At 37.4% G+C, this 17,382-nt stretch overlaps 1 protein-coding gene across 6 annotated transcripts in view; it reads left to right on the top strand.

Annotated features, from left to right (window-relative positions):
- Window positions 1-17,382, top strand: part of ATP11B (ATPase phospholipid transporting 11B (putative)) — a 135,468-nt gene that overhangs the window by 27,221 nt on the left and 90,865 nt on the right. For all 6 annotated transcript variants that reach the window (XM_050780099.1, XM_050780100.1, XM_050780101.1 and 3 more), the window contains 3 exons: window positions 10,842-10,931; window positions 12,419-12,499; window positions 17,193-17,300. In XM_050780099.1, the coding sequence (XP_050636056.1) occupies window positions 10,842-10,931; window positions 12,419-12,499; window positions 17,193-17,300 (279 nt within the window). The remainder of the gene's footprint in view (window positions 1-10,841; window positions 10,932-12,418; window positions 12,500-17,192; window positions 17,301-17,382) is intronic.

Here is a 17,382-nt window from a genome sequence, read left to right on the forward strand (position 1 = left end):
TGTCTTCTTTTTGAGAAGTGTCTGTTCATGTCCTTTGCCCACTTTTTGATGGGGTTGTTTTTTTCTTGTAAATTTGATTGAGTTCTTTATAGGTTCTGGATATTAGCCCTTTGTTAGATGAGTAGATTGCAAAAATTTTCTCCCATTCTGTAGGTTGCCTGTTCACTGTGATGGTAGTTTCTTTTGCTGTGCAGAAGCTCTTTAGATCCCATTTGTCAATTCTGGCTTTTGTTGCCGTTGCTTTTGGTGTTTTAGACATGAAGTCCTTGCCCATGCCTATGTCCTGAATGGTATTACCTAGGTTTTCTTTTAGGGTTTTTATGGTTTTAGATCTAACATTTAAGTCTCTAATCCGTCTTGAATTAATTTTCGTATAAGGAGTAAGGAAAGGATCCAGTTTGAGCTTTCTACTTATGGCTAGCCAATTTTCCCAGCACCATTTATTAAATAGGGAATCCTTTCCCCATTTCTTGTTTCTCTCAGGTTTGTCAAAGATCAGATGGCTGTAGATGTGTGATATTATTTCTGAGGGCTCTGTTCTGTTTCATTGGTCTATAACTCTGTTTTGGTACCAGTACCATGCTGTTTTGGTTACTGTAGCCTTGTAGTATAGTTTGAAGTCAGGTAGTGTGATGCCTCCAGCTTTGTTCTTTCGGCTTAGGATTTTTTTGGCAATGCGGGGTCTTCTTTGGTTCCATATGAACTTTAAAGCAGTTTTTTCCACTTCTGTGAAGAAAGTCATTGGTAGCTTAATGGGGATAGCATTGAATCTATAAATTACCTTGGGCAGTATGGCCATTTTCACAATATTGATTCTTCCCATCCATGAGCATGGTATGTTCTTCCATTTGTTTGTGTCCTCTTTTATTTCACTGAGCAGTGGTTTGTAGTTCTCCTTGAAAAGGTCCTTTACATCCCTTGTAAGTTGGATTCCTGGGTATTTTATTCTCTTTGTAGCAATTGTGAATGGGAGTGCATTGATGATTTGGCTCTCTGTTTGTCTGTTAGTGGTGTATAAGAATGCTTGTGATTTTTGCACATTGATTTTGTATCCTGAGACTTTGCTGAAGTTGCTTATCAGCTTAAGGAGATTTTGGGCTGAGACAGTGGGGTTTTCTAAATATACAATCATGTTATCTGCAAACAGGGACAATTTGACGACTTCTTTTCCTAACTAAATACCCTTTATTTCTTTCTCTTGCCTGATTGCCCTAGCCAGAACTTCCAACACTATGTTGAATAGGAGTGGTGAGAGAGGGCATCCCTGTCTTCTGCCAGTTTTCAAAGGGAATGCTTCCAGTTTTTGCTGTGGGTTTGTCATAAATAGCTCTTATTATTTTGAGATACGTTCTGTCAATATCAAATTTATTGAGAGTTTTTAGCATGAAGGAGTGTTGAATTTTGTCAAAGGCCTTTTCTACATCTATTGAGATAATCATGTGGTTTTTGTCTTTGGTTCTGTTCATATGCTGGATTACGTTTATTGATTTGTGTATGTTGAACCAGCCTTGCATCCCAGGGATGAAGTCCACTTGATCATGGTGGATAAGCTTTTTGATGTGCTGCTGGATTCAGTTTGCCAGTATTTTATTGAGGATTTTTGCACTGATGTTCATCAGGGATATTGGTCTAAAATTCTCTTTTTTTGTTGTATCTCTGCCAGGCTTTGGTATCAGGATGATGTTGCCCTCGTAAAATGAGTTAGGGAGGATTCCCTCTTTTTCTATTGATTGGAATAGTTTCAGAAGGAATGGTACCAGCTCCTCCTTGTACCTCTGACAGAATTCGGCTGTGAATCCTTCTGGTCCTGGACTTTTTTTGGTTGGTAAGCTATTAATTATTGCCTCAATTTCAGAGCCTGCTATTGGTCTATTCAGGGATTCAACTTCTTCCTGGTTTAGTCTTGGGAGAGTGTAAGTGTCCAGGAAATTATCCATTTCTTCTAGGTTATCTAGTTTATTTGCATAGAGGTGTTTATAGTATTCTCTGATGGTAGTTTGTATTTCTGTGGGGTCGGTGGTGATATCCCCTTTATCATTTTTTATTGTGTCTATTTGATTCTTCTCTCTTTTCTTCTTTGTTAGTCTTGCTAGCGGTGTATCAATTTTGTTGATCTTTTCAGAAAACCAGCTCCTGGATTCATTGATTTTTTGGAGGGTTTTTTGTGTCTCTATCTCCTTCAGTTCTGCTCTGATCTTAGTTATTTCTTGCCTTCTGCTAGCTTTTGAATGTGTTTACTCTTGCTTCTCTAGTTCTTTTAATTGTGATGTTAGGGTGTCAATTTTAGATCTTTCCTGCTTTCTCTTGTGGGCATTTAGTGCTATAAATTTCCCTCTACACACTGCTTTAAATGTGTCCTAGAGATTCTGGTATGTTGTATCTTTGTTCTCATTGGTTTCAAAGAACATCTTTATTTCTGCCTTCATTTCATTATGTACCCAGTAGTCACTCAGGAGCAGGTTGTTCAGTTTCCATGTAGTTGAGTGGTTTTGATTGAGTTTCTTAGTCCTGAGTTCTAATTTGATTGCACTGTGGTCTGAGAGACAGTTTGTTATTTCTGTTCTTTTACATTTGCTGAGGAGTTCTTTACTTCCAACTATGTGGTCAATTTTGGAGTTAGTGTAATGTGGTGCTGAGAAGAATGTATATTCTGTTGATTTGGGGTGGAGAGTTCTGTAGATGTCCTTTAGGTCTGCTTGGTGCAGAGTTGAGTTCAATTCCTGGATATCCTTGTTAACTTTCTGTCTCGTTGATCTGTCTAATGTTGACAGTGGGGTGTTGAAGTCTCCCATTATTATTGTATGGGAGTCTAAGTCTCTTTGTAAGTCTCTAAGGACATGCTTTAGGAATCTGGGTGCTCCTGTATTGGGTGCATATATATTTAGGATAGTTAGCTCTTCCTGATGAATTGATCCCTTTACCATTATGTAATGGCCTTCTTTGTCTCTTTTGATCTTTGATGGTTTAAAGTCTGTTTTATCAGAGACTAGGATTGCAACCCCTGCTTTTTTTTGTTCTCCATTTGCTTGGTAGATCTTCGTCCCTTTATTTTGAGCCTATGTGTGTCTCTGCATGTGAGATGGGTCTCCTGAATACAGCAAACTGATGGGTCTTGACTCTATCCAATTTGCCAGTCTGTGTCTTTTAATTGGACCATTTAATCCATTTACATTTAAGGTTAATATTATGTGTGAACTTGATCCTGTCATTATGATATTAGCTGGTTATTTTGCTCGTTAGTTGATGCAGTTTCTTCCTAGCATCGATGGACTTCACATTTTGGCATGTTTTTGCAATGGCTGGTACCTGTTGTTCCTTTCCATGTTTAGTGCTTCTTTCAGGATCTCTCGTAGGGCAGGCCTGGTGGTGACAAAATCTCTTAAGCATTTGCTTGTCTGTAAAGGATTTTATTTATCCTTCACTTATGAAACTTAGTTTGGCTGGATATGAAATTCTGGGTTGAAAATTCTTTTCTTTAAGAATGTTGAGGCCAGGCGCGGTGGCTCAAGCCTGTAATCCCAGCACTTTGGGAGGCTGAGACGGGCAGATCACGAGGTCAGGAGATCGAGACCATCCTGGCTAACACGGTGAAACCCCGTCTCTACTAAAAAATACAAAAAACTAGCCGGGCGAGGTGGCGGGCGCCTGTAGTCGCAGCTACTCGGGAGGCTGAGGCAGGAGAATGGCGTGAACCCGGGAGGCGGAGCTTGCAGTGAGCTGAGATCCGGCCACTGCACTCCAGCCTGGGCGGCAGAGCGAGACTCTGTCTCAAAAAAAAAAAAAAAAAAAATGTTGAATACTGGTCCCCACTCTCTTCTGGCCTGTAGAGTTTCTGCCAAGAGATGTGCTGTTAGTCTGATGGGCTTCTCTTTGTGGGTAACCCGACCTTTCTCTCTGGCTGCCCTTAAGATTTTTTCCTTCATTTCAATTTTGGTGAATCTGACAATTATGTGTCTTGGAGTTGCTCTTCTCGAGGAGTATCTTTGTTGCGTTCTCTGTATTTCCTGAATTTGAATGTTGTCCTGCCTTACTAGGTTGGGGAAGTTCTCCTGGATAATATCCTGCAGAGTGTTTTCCAACTTGGTTCCATTTTCCCCGTCACTTTCAGGCACACCAATCAGATGTAGATTTTGTCTTTTCACATAATCCCATATTTCTTGGAGGCTTCGTTAATTTCTTTTTACTCTTTTTTCTCTACACTTCTCTTCTCGCTTCATTTCATTCATTTGATCTTCAGTCACTGATACTCTTTCTTCCAGTTGATCGAGTCGGTTACTGAAGCTTGTGCATTTGACACATAGTTCTCGTGTTACGTTTTCATCTCTATCAGTTCTTTTAAGGACTTCTCTACATTGGTTATTCTAGTTAGCCATTCGTCAAATCTTTTTTCAAGGTTTTTAGTTTCTTCACGCTGGTTATATAGTTCCTCCTTTAGCTCTGAGAAGTCTGATCGACTGAAGGCTTCTTCTCTCAGCTCGTCAAAGTCATTCTCCATCCAGCTTTGTTCCGTTGCTGGCAATGAGCTGCTTTCCTTTGGACGGGGAGATGCGCTCTGATTTTTTGAATTTCCAGCTTTTCTGCACTGCTTTTTCCCCATCTTTGTGGTTTTATCTGTCTTTGGTCTTTGATGATGGTGATGTACTGATGGGGTTTTGGTGTGGGTGTCCTTTCTGTTTGTTAGTTTTCCTTCTAACAGTCAGGACCCCCAGCTGCAGGTCTGTTGGAGTTTGCTTGAGGTCCACTCCAGACCCTGTTTGCCTGGGTATCAGCAGCGGAGGCTGCAGAAGGTAGAATATTGCTGAACAGCGAGTGTTGCTGTCTGATTTTTGCTCTGGAAGCTTCGTCTCAGGGGTGTACCCAGCCGTGTGAGGTGTGAGGTGTCAGTCTGCACCCAGTGGGGGATGTCTCCCAGTTAGGCTACTCAGGGGTCAGGGACCCACTTGAGCAGGCAGTCTGTCCATTCTCAGATCTCAACCTCCGTGCTGGGAGATCCACTGCTCTCTTCAAAACTGTCAGACAGGGACATTTATCTCAGATCTCAACCTCCATACTGGGAGATCCACTGCTCTCTTCAAAACTGTCAGACAGGGACATTTATCTCAGATCTCAACCTGCATGCTGGGAGGATCCACTGCTCTCTTCAAAACTGTCAAACGGGGACATTTACCTCTGCTGAGGTTTCTGCTGCTTTTCGTTTAGCTATGCCCTGTCCCCAGAGGTGGAGTCTACACAGGCAGGCAGGGCTCCTTGAGCTGTGGTGGGCTCCACTCAATTCGAGCTTTCCGGTGGCTTTGTTTACCTACTTAAGCCTCAGCAATGGCGGGCGCCCCTCCCCCAGCCTCGCTGCCGCCTTGCAGTTAGATCTCAGACTGCTGTGCTAGCAGTGAGAGAGGCTCCACGGGCGTGGGACCCTCCAGGCCAGGTGTGGGATATAATCTCCTGGTGTGCCGTTTGCTAAGACCCTTGGTAAAGCACAGTATTAGGGTGGGAGTGACCCGATTTTCCAGGTGTTGTGTGTCCTAGTTTCCTTTGGCTAGGAAAAGGAATTCTCTTCCCCCTTGCACTTCCCAGGTGAGGCGATACCTCGCCCTGCTTCAGCTCTCGCTGGTAGGGCTGCACCCACGGACCAGCACCAACTGTCCGACATGACGCAGTGAGATGAACCCAGTACCTCAGTTGAAAATGCAGAATTCACCCATCTTCTTTGTTGCTCACGCTGGGAGTTGGAGGCTGGAGCTGTTCCTATTCGGCTCTCTTGGGCGCGTGCCCACCCCCTTTTTTTTTTTTTTTTGAGACAGAGTCTCACTGTGATACCCAGACTGCAATGCAGTGGCGCAATCTCAGCTCATTGCAACCTCCACCTCCCAGGTTCAAGCCATTCTCTGCCTCAGCCTCCCGAGTAGCTGGGATTACAGTTGCCCACCACCACATCTGGCTAATTTTTGTATTATTAGTAGAGACCAGATTTCACCACCTTGGCCAGGCTGGTCTTGAACTCCTGACCTCATGATCCACCTGCTTCAGCCTCCCAAAGTGCTGGGATTACAGGCGTGAGCCACCACACCCAGCCACAGATTGGAATTTAAACTCAGTTCTGTGTTGCTTTAAAGCCAGCTTCCTCCAATTTTATCACCCATTTGTACACATTTTATGGTACCAAAGTACAGCTTCACTCTTGTATATTCTTCCTTGTTTCATTTTTCCCTGTGGCGTTTTTAAGATGTCTTAGGTTATTCTGAAGCTAAAGATTGTAGAATAGTACTTTGCAGTAGACTTTTCTCTCATGATGCAATTGTCCAAGATGATGGCCAATAACTATACAAGGTTATCAAGGCCTTGAAATATGGCTAGTGCAACTCAGGAACTGAAGTTTAATTTAATTTTTATTTAAATGTCAGTGGCTACATGTGTATTTAAATGTATTTAAATGTCAGTGGCTACCTTATTGGATGGTACAGTTATAGAGGATATGAGTCAAAGAGACTGAGGGTAAAGTTTTCCTTATAACTATTGCCTGAAAGGGCACCTTAAGAAGCATCTTTGCATTGCTCCTTCCCTCTCTTCCAAAGCAACTAACATCTTTCCTCTAATCCTAACCTCGTCTTTCCCAAGGATGTTGTCTTAGGTCAGCAGTTCTTTGCCCTGTCCTGTGTTTCTGCCTTCACATTCTTTATGTGTGTAACATACCCTTAGTGCCATCTCTCATTTTGGATGATGATTCTAAAGCAGAAAGTAGAGAGAGGAAATGTCAGAATCCAGGATAATTGATGAGCATTAGATTAGTGACACAGTTTGGTGAGTTTTGACAAATCTGACCACCGCTTTAATCAAGATGTAGAATATATCCATTGCTCCAAAAAATTCTTTCATGGCTTTTGCAGCCGATCCCCCTCCTCCTCACCCCTAGCACTAGCAACCACTGATCTGCTTTCTGTAACTATAGTTTTGTCTTTTCCAGAATTTCATCTAATACACAAAGTCTTTTGTGCCTGACTGTTTTTTCCTAACATAATGCTTTTGAGGTTCATTTTTGTTGTTGCAAGTGTTAGTATCAGTAGTTCATTCCTTTCTAGTGCATAGTTTAGCTGTCGGCCTGAATTTGGATGGTTTATGTTTTGAATGTAAGCCATTTTCTTTGTGTGGTTCTCTCACAATCAGTATTTTCCCCCTTACATTTCCAGCTTCTTTTCCAGCCCTGAACTCTAATCTCTGTCACATTTTGTTGATGAGGCTGTAGTTTTTCCCCGGCTGTTTTGCAGCCATTGCCGTGTGTGGTAGTTGGATACTGTCTCCAAGCTAAGAAGCCAAAAATTCACAATTTATACTTCTTCCATTTGCAATTTTTTGAAATTAAACTCTCTTACTGTTTCCATCTATATTTTGGACACTTTCCAGGATTTGACAGTTTTTAAAATGTGATCTTTATAATTCTTATCTGCTGGGAGTTCACAGGACCACTTCTCTGCCGATAGTGGAAACTGAGCGTCCTCCTGGAAAGCTTTTGGGATTAAATAAGTATCTTTATATGACTGTCTTTGTACACAGAAGTATTTGGTTTAATGTTTTTGACCATATTTTTAAAATGTGGATGTTTAATGTGGATATTGCCTTTTTAAATTTTTACCATAAATGAGGACTGTCTCTCTCATTACTACCTATTACTTCTTTTATTATACCACTATTGCTTTCTTAAACTCCTTCCAAAACAGATTACCTGTTATTCCACAAACTCATGTTGAACTTTCCTATCACTGTGCCTTTGCTTTGATTTCATGTTGTTAGTCACAATTTTTAAAATGTAAATTTTATGTATTTGTGGACATTGTAGATTTTATGTTTTTGTAGAAAGGTAGAATTCATGTCTTTGACCATAATTTCAAGAATGTAAATATTTACACAGATACTGTCACTTTTTTTCCTAAGCATAAATGAAGCCTGCTTCTCATTACTCTCATTTTACTACCTTTTCACTCCCCTATTATTGGTCTCCTTCCAGACTGCATTATTTTCTATCTCACAAAGCCATGATGAACTTTTCTCCTGTCCCTTTGCTCATGCTGTCCTAGCTTCCTGAAATGCTCTCCCTTATTTGCCCTGGATTTTCAGCCTGTTGAATGTTCTTCTTTTAAAGCACATGTCAAATATGACCGTCTTCATTTTTTTTTTATATACCTTACCTTTGAATACAGCTATTAATATTTTGTTCTTAATCTCCTCTACTTAATATTAAACATCTTATTTCTATAAGTGTTTTGCATGTTGTGGTTGCATAGTATGTCTTTAATTGGCCATAGTAACTACATTGTCTTAAATTTAAACTTTCTTTGGCCGTGCGCAGTGGCACACGCTTGTAATCCTAGTACTTTGGGAGGCCAAGGTGGGCGGATCACTTGAGGCCAGAAGTTTGAGAACAGCCTGGCCAACAAGGTGAAACCCCATCTCTACTAAAAATCCAAAAAAATTAGCCAGGTATGGTGGCGCATACCAGTAGTCCCAGCTACTCAGGAGTCTGAGACATGAGAATCACTTAAACTCAGGAGGTGGAGGTTGGAGTGAGCCAAAATTGCACCACTGCACTCCAGCCTGGGCAGACAGAGTGAGACTGTCTCAAAAAAATAAAATAAAATAACCTTCTTGCAAAATATTTAATTTTATAGCCATGTTTTAGTTTTCTTAGTTGGAAAATAAGGTCAATTGTAAAGTCATATATGACTATAGAGAAGTTACACTTCTAATTCATTTATCTTAACCATTATTACATAACAAAAAGAACTTTAAAGCATAATGAATTCTTTTCTTAGCAGTATTTTCATAATGTTTGATATTATGCTACTAGAGTTCCCCCTCTCTATACAATAGGACAAGCACAGAATTTAGACTCATTCACAATCTATTAATATGTTTGTATTTTGGAAAAACTGGAAACAATTTCTACCATTTATGTGCTAGTCTTCATAAGAAATTTGTGTTTGTTCTGAGTTGTTCCTTGTATTATTGAGCTAGCCAAAGAAAACACCCTGAAACCAGTTACTTTACTGCTAATTTATATAGCTCTTCTCCTCAGGATTCTGGAATACAAAATATGTTGTTGCTGTTACGTTTCAAATAGATTGCTGTAAACTTAGGAGATTTCAAACCTTCCTTATAAAGTATTATACATTCGATTTGGTGACTGAAGAAGTTATAAGGAGATATTCTGACAACTGATTTTTAATTCCAATTATGATCACCTGGAGGTGACTTGACACAATTACCATCTCATGTGTATACATTAAACATTGACTTCCTTTGGCTCCAGGAAGTGTCTACCTCTCTTCTCTCTAGAGCCCTAAACATAATTCCCATCCTCAGATTCTGGAACCCCTGGTGCTGCCACTGCTCAGAGAAAATATGTTTCACATATTCCAGATTCAAACTGAAAATATAATTTCACCAAAGAAAGTTTATTGGGTATTGGACTAGTCTTTCCATATCCCTGGGTCAGATAGGCTTTTGTGGGCTTTTCTGGGAACCTAACTCTATTTGTAAGGTTGTTCATGTGGGAAACAGTGATTTAGGTCTCAAACAGCTAATTAAGAAGTGAACTTTTGACAATGAAAATCCAAAAATTAAAGACATCTGACATGACACCAGAGAAAATTGGGTAAGGTAAAGTACCTCTTTGGAAATCTTGAATTGGTCAATAACCATTGAGGCTTCATTGCCTGAGATCAGGATATTATCTGAGAAAAAACCCATTGTCAACCATATTTATTTATTCATTAATCTGTTCTGCAAAATATTTGATCTCCACCTATGTGCCAAGGAGTAGTATATGTGCTAGAGGTGGAGCAGTAAATAAAATGATATCCCTGGCCTCAGGGATCTTATATTCTTCTGGGAGAATGTACATAAAGTAAAAATTCTATAAATCATTTCCCTGTTTCATATATGAATTATGTTGTGAGTTGTAATACAAATAAAATTTGCAGCATATTATTCTGCCCTTGTAATACAGCATTATAGGTTTTTGGGCTGAGTAATAATAAGCACTTTGATAGCAATTAGTATGAGCCAGGTTCTGTCCTAAGTGTTTCGCCAGTATGTTAGCTCATTTAATGTTTATAGGAACCCTATAAGATATGATTAATATTATCCTCATTTTATAAAGGAGCAAAGTGGGACACAGAGAGATTAAGTCCAGGGTCATTTAGTGAGTATTAAAGTTAAGATTTGGGCCACCACAGCTTAACCCCAAAGCATCTATGTTTTTAACCATTGTACTCTACTATCTTACCTTTTAAAATTGATGTTGTGACAGATTTTCATATCCTTCATGAAATTTTCTTGGTGGTTATCGCAGTGATCACTTATCTAAAGCATTTTTATTTCTTTAACATTCTAGGTTATTTTGTCATGTTTCATACTAAACAAACTACTTCCTCTGTTTCTGATGCTAAACTAAATAACATACAAATTGTATCTAGTATCATCCTTTCTATCAATTCATATTTATCTTTAGCATTAGGTTTAGTTTTGTATACCAGAATCCAAAATAAGTTGTTAAAATGTTGTTTTAGATCTGCTTTCTCTAACTTCTAAAAAAGACAGAATTTAGTAGCAAAATTGTTGGGTTTCAGCTTATTTTTCAAAATAAAATTGCCAATAAATAGTAAAAGGAAGAAAAAAGGGAAGTAGAATAAAAGTCCTGAACTCTAAAAGCCAGATCGTTTCTGTAGCATATAGACTTGCAGAATTTTGTCTAAGGGGTTAGTAAATCTGATTTTACTTTACTTATTATGTCTATATGCTTGATATTATTTTTAAATATTGATTTATTGATCTCTCCTCTTTCTTTTTAGTATACTGTGTGGAATTTTGTTCCAAAAAATTTATTTGAACAGTTCAGAAGAGTGGCAAACTTTTATTTTCTTATTATATTTTTGGTTCAGGTAAGCTTTATTACTCAATATTAAGTTTGTAAACATAGTTCCTAAAAATATGTCTTAGAACAAAGAAAAATTATGTTTTGTTAATCATTTGACCATGTGACCATTTTTTCTGCAGTGCTTCTGCATTGTATTCGGTGAATACAAGTCATATCTAGATTTCTAAAAGAAATAGCCCATAAACTTTAAGATCAATTGTATATTGTTTCATCAATAATGTACTGTAGTACTTAGATTAACCATAATCTTAGCTAAGAATGTAGTCTAACGTCTTTCAGATATTCTGCCTCAGAACATAAATATTTAGGCTTTTAATATATAGTGCATGTTTTTGGTACGTTTCTGCCTATGGAATCATCTTTGTACAAAGTAAACTTTTCTTTGGCTTTTAGTTTTTTAATTTAAATTTAACTTAAATGTAAGTTATTTAAAAGAATTGTAAGTTTTAAGTATCCCTGTGGGTATAGATTTTTTTTCCAGGAGACAATTTTCTTTGCTTAAATCTGTATCTATTATAGGCTGTTAGACAGTTTCTTAATTTTCACCCTGTGCTTAAAAAATTATATATATATACACATACACACACACACACATATATATATAAAATCAAGAGAACAGCCCATGAAACATGAGTATAAATCATTTTAAAATAGTGATTGCCATTTTCCTTTAAAGAAGTTATTCTTTTCTGATAAAACTTTGCAATTCCAGTGTAGCATTGAATGTATAAAACTCTGAACTCTTCTCTCAGTAGAACCTGGGATTTCAAATGAAAAATTGAAACTTGTCAAATATTCATTTTAATACTTTAGGAAACATTTGCTTTAAAAAAAAAATTGCTCTCCTTCATGAACAGAGAAGGAACTTCTGATTTTCTGCCCATAGACTGTTAGCTTCGTTTTCTTGGAAAAGCAAGAAATGTATACTAACCATATCCACGTAACATCCATACGTTTGTGAAATCACTAGCTAAGATGAATTCAGCTTGTCTGGGGAATAGAACAAATTTAATTGTCCTATCTGGAGTAAAGGAACATCGTTTTCCTAGTTATCTCCCTCTGGCTCTGTTGGATGTAACAAAATCACTTATAGAAAAAAATTCTTTCCATAGTCCCATTCCTAGTTTTCTTTCCCTAGTGTAGATATCATTCTGAATCCAAGGGTAAAAATTGCTGACAGACTTTTCAGCATTTATCAGGATGTACAAAGAAATGTGAAATGAGATCTGAGTAGCGGTAGTTCCACTCCTTGGCGAATATTGAAGAACTTAAGGACTCTTTGTGTTTAAGTTACCGAGTCCAATCTAGCCATGTATGTGGAAAGGCAATAGATTTAAATAATCTTCCAACCCCACGTAATAGCCAACAAAGTGAAGTTGTAAAATTGTCAACTAAAGTATACTCGCTGTGTAATGTGAAATTTTACATGTTAATAGTATGATGTGCACAATATAAAAATATAATATTCTCTATTCTTTTTTATAAATCTAGCTTATGATTGATACACCTACCAGTCCAATTACCAGTGGACTTCCATTATTCTTTGTGATAACAGTAACAGCCATAAAGCAGGTATGAGATACTTTCTCTTTTTATTTTCCTCCAAGTCATTTAGAAATTGCTAAATATTTCCACTCCAAAGAACATTTATTGTTGTGAAAATAATTTCCGTGAGAAAGCAGCAAATGTGTCTGGTATGTAGTAAAATTAAACTGAATTAGCCACTCTGTTATATTTCAGGTACCTGGTGACTCATGGGATGATTAACATCATTAAAATATGTTGTTCCCTTGACAGAGCTAGAAAGCATCCAAAAACAAGTATTGTATATGTAGAAATCAATTTATATATGAAATAGATTTCTTAATTATTATCTTTGTAGAGTTTGGTGATATTTAAAGGAAATACAATTCAAAAAAGATATGTTTATAGAGAGCAGGGTATATACTTCTGGTGTGAACATTTGTGAGTAAAAATTATGTAGTTCAAAAATTAGGGTGTGGTGGCACATACCTGTGGTCCCAGCTACTCGGTGGGCTGAGGCGGGAGGAACGCTTGAGCCCAGGAGGTGGAGGCTGCAGTGAGCCATGATTATGTCACTGCACTCCCACCTGGTTGACAGAGTAACACCCTGTCTCAAAAAAAAAAAAAAAAAAAAGGAATCCAGAAGATGCTTTTGCTGTAAGCCAGAAGATGCTTTGCTGGTCATACAGTTTTCAGAGAGAAAATTTGATCCACAAAGATTTTCTCCTTAACTTAAAACAAAATTTTGAGACTCAGGGTTTTCTCTTTTGCAACATCTATTCCTAACTTTTTCTCATTTAATAAATACACAGAATACTTCCATACCTTGTTCAGATTTATGTATCTATTTAATGCTATAGATCAATAGAACAAATTTTGGAAAAATTGTAAAAGTGAAAGTTACCATGTTCCAACCTTTCTTTCTTGTCTTCTCCCCTTTTAGTCTACCTTTTCCCTTTGTACTTCTATCAAAATAGGAAAAGGCTCCATTATCAATTACTTACACTATAATATGAATGAGGTTGTCAGTTGTTTGTTTGCTTTTAGGTTCTCCCAACTGTATTTACATATTAAGTCTTCTCTCCAGTTGTGTAATGCAAGATATAGTGCTTTAGGAAATAAGTCTTTGCCCTCCGTGATTCTAAAACCCATGAAATAGGAAGGTAAGACCAAATATAAAAATAATAAACCTGCACATTATGCACATGTACCCTAGAACTTAGTCTAATAATAATAAAAAATAAATTTAAAAAAAAAAATTATGGTTCCGTAGAGTAGTAGTAAAATCCAGGGAGCTGAGGCTAGCTATTTAGAGGAGGAAGGGAACACTTCATTTTCATCTGGATGATCAGAGATGATTTTGTGGAGGAAATATTATTTTTACATAAATTTAAGAATTTGTTCATGTTAAGGGTCATACTTCAAATCTGGGTAAAATATCGGACAATAAATTGTGATGTGATAATCATTTGAATATTTAGAAAAAATAGTTGGATTCATACTTCATACCCATATAGCAAAATAAAATACATTTGGATTATTAATGTAACTACAGAAGTAGTAGAAGTAAATACAGATGAAATGTTATCTCATTTTCAATTTGGGAATTAATCAGTTAATCTACTGTTGTAAGCAAGGAAAGAAATCATATAGGAAAAATAAAATGTGAGTGTTTAAAAAAAGTCTGAATAATATTAAAAGGAAACTGAAACATTTGTGTTATGTATAACAAAGGGCCTGTGCCCTTAATTTTATTTATTTATTTATTTTTTTGGAGACAGAGTCTCATTCTGTTGTCCAGGCTGGAGAACAGTAGTGCAATCACAGCTCATTGCAGCCTTGACCTCCCAGGCTCAGGTGATCCTTCCACCTCAGTCAGCTAATTTTTGTATTTTTTTGTAGAGACGGGGTTTCACCATGTTGCTTGGTCTGGCCTCCAACTTTTGGGCTCAAGCGGTTCTCTCGCTTCAGCTTCGCAAAGTGATGTAATAATAGGCGTGAGTCACCATGCCCAGCTGATCTTAATTTTAAAAGATATTTTACCAAGAGCACATACCTTTCTCTTCAACATAAATAAGTGAAAAGGCATAGATCATCTCCAAGAAAATAAATGCAAATTGCTGACAAATAGATGAAAATATGAATTCTCATGGAGGAAATATTATTAAGATGAGTTTAGGAATATGGGTAAAATGACAGTTGATGAAGAAGATGAGGTAGAAATGAACGACCTGGGCAAAGACCCAAGTGCAAGAAGAGGCAAGACCTATTTTGGGGAATTGTAAGTCAAACTAATGTTTGATCGTATTTAGGAAAGTACTACAAGATAATAGAAGTGTAGTTTGGTTCTAAATTAAGGAAGCCAGAAGGTGCTTTGCTGTAAGCATTGAGAATCACTGAAGGGGTTTTGAGCAGGATAGTGAATCAAGACAATGCTTTGGGAAGATTAATCTGGCAGTAATGTGTAGGATGGATTAGAATTTATGAGCTTGTATTAAAAAAAGATAATGTTTGAATTATTGCTCTGCTATTAGTGTCATCTGACTGTAAAGGAAAGTGTGCTTTTGACAGTTTCAGAAAAAATATTTTGACTCTCAATTAAATTTCTCTAAAATGACATACTGCAACTTAAATACGGCCAACATAATTTAGGTGTCTTAAGAGTACTTTCCCACAAGGTTTCCACCTGAAAACAGTATACCTTCAAAATAGTCTTTCATATTTTGCTTTTTATTTTATAATTTCTTAATATTTTAAAAATAATAGATGCACATTTTTTTAAGGGAAACAGCACAAAATAGCATATAGTAAATCTTAGACTCCTAATCCCCAGTCTTCTAGTTCTCCTACCCAGGGAGCAATTATTTGTAAGTTAGTCCAGATTACCTATACAAAGTGTTCACATAGGCAAGCATATCTTTTCACAAATGGTAACGGAGAACAAAACCTGTTCTGTACCTTATCTTTTTATTCACTTATTACTCTCTCTTAGATATCATTCCATTATCTATACTTGTCCTGTATCTCTTGAGTTCTTGAATTTTTGTAAAATGGCACAAGAAGTCTTTTCCATTTGAAAAACATCACCATTCCTTAATATTTAATCAAAATATTCTTTGTGAAATGCCTGTGTCTGTTTCCTTCCTAATAATGATCCATACAGGCTAACGTATTTTTGTTAAGCACAGTTGACCCTTGAACAGTGCAGGGGTTAGGGGAACCCCTTGTGCAATTGAAGATTCATGTATAACTTTTGACTCTCCCAAAACTTAACTACTGATAGTCTGTTGTTCGTCGGAAGCCTTACCAATATCATAACAGTAGTTTATCACATATTTTGTATGTTATATGTATTATATACTGTATTCTTAAAGTCAACTAGAGAAAAGAACATGTTATTAAGAGGATCATAAAAAAGACAATATATTTACTATTCATGAAGTGGAAATGGATCTTCTTTGAGGTCTTCATCCTTGTCTTCACATTGAGTTGACTGAGGAGGAAGAGGAGAGGTGGGTCTTTCTGTCTCTGGGTGGCAGAGGCACAAGAGGTGGAGGAGGTGGATAGGGAGGAAGATAATTTAGGAACACTCAGTATAACTTTTAGTGAAAACAGTCCATGTATGAGTGGACCTGTGCAGTTCAAACCTGTGTTATTCAAGGGTCAACTGTACTTATTATAATTCTGTCAGTCTACTGTTTAAGAAAGTAAAAGAACACAATCTTGGTTCCAAAAATCTGCTCATTTTTTTCTACTTATTGTCTGTAACGCTCTGTGAATTTATGCTTTATGATTAAAATATCATTTATACATAGAAACAATAGAATTTAGTGATTGAGTAGATGTTAGGAAAAGGTTAGGAGTCAAGAATGACTCCCCAGATTTCTGGCAAGAACAGCTTGGTAGATGGTGATGTCATTTGTCAAGATGGGAAACACTGGACATGCAGCACATGTTCAGGACATCATCTGTTTGGTTCTGAATATGTTTAAGACATTTATGAGACAATAAAATTGAGATATATTAATAAAGCAATTAGATATTCAAGTTTGGAGTTCAAAAGAGATATATAGCTGGAGATACACATTTCGGAATTACCAGCATATTTATACTATTTGAAGACACAGGGATAGAAGAAATCTCTTAGTGCGAAAGAGAAATGTGAGAAAAGGATCCATAAAGGTGACATAGAAGGAGCCTCCATAAGGACATTTAGAAGAAATAGGCCAGGCGTGGTGGCTCACGCCTGTAATCCCAGTACTTTGGGAGGCCGAGGCAGGCGGATCACGAGGTCAGGAGATCGAGACCATCCTGGCTAACACAGTGAAACCCCGTCTGTCCTAAAAATACAAAAAATTAGCTGGGCATGGTGGCCGGTGGTTGTAGTCCCAGCTACTCGGGAGGCTGAGGTAGGAGAATAGCATGAACCTGGGACGCGGAGCTTGCAGTGAGCTGAGATCACACCACTCCACACTCCAGCCTGGGCAACAGAGCGAGACTCCGTCTCAAAAAAAAAAGGAAGAAATAACTAGAGGTCCTTTGAAAGCCAGGAAAATGTATATAACAAAAAAGAACCAAGTGTTTCCAGTAGGAACAAATGTCAAATACCTATGAGCATATGCAGCCAAATAGCCTAATATGATTCTGGAATGTAGTGTTTTAGGGAAGATTTTTTCTTGTTTGATAAAAGTATCTTCAAATTATACTGAAAAATTATTTTTTACCCTTTGGATATTTACAGGGATATGAAGATTGGTTACGGCATAACTCAGATAATGAAGTAAATGGAGCTCCTGTTTATGTTGTTCGAAGTGGTGGCCTTGTAAAAACTAGATCCAAAAACATTCGGGTATGCATCTGGTAAATGATGGAAATCAGTTTTATCTTGATATCACAGGACATAATTCTAATCTTGATATTACGTTTTAATT

The sequence above is a fragment of the Macaca thibetana genome, chromosome 2 (genome assembly GCF_024542745.1).
Source record: "Macaca thibetana thibetana isolate TM-01 chromosome 2, ASM2454274v1, whole genome shotgun sequence".
Taxonomy (NCBI): Eukaryota; Metazoa; Chordata; class Mammalia; order Primates; family Cercopithecidae; genus Macaca; species Macaca thibetana.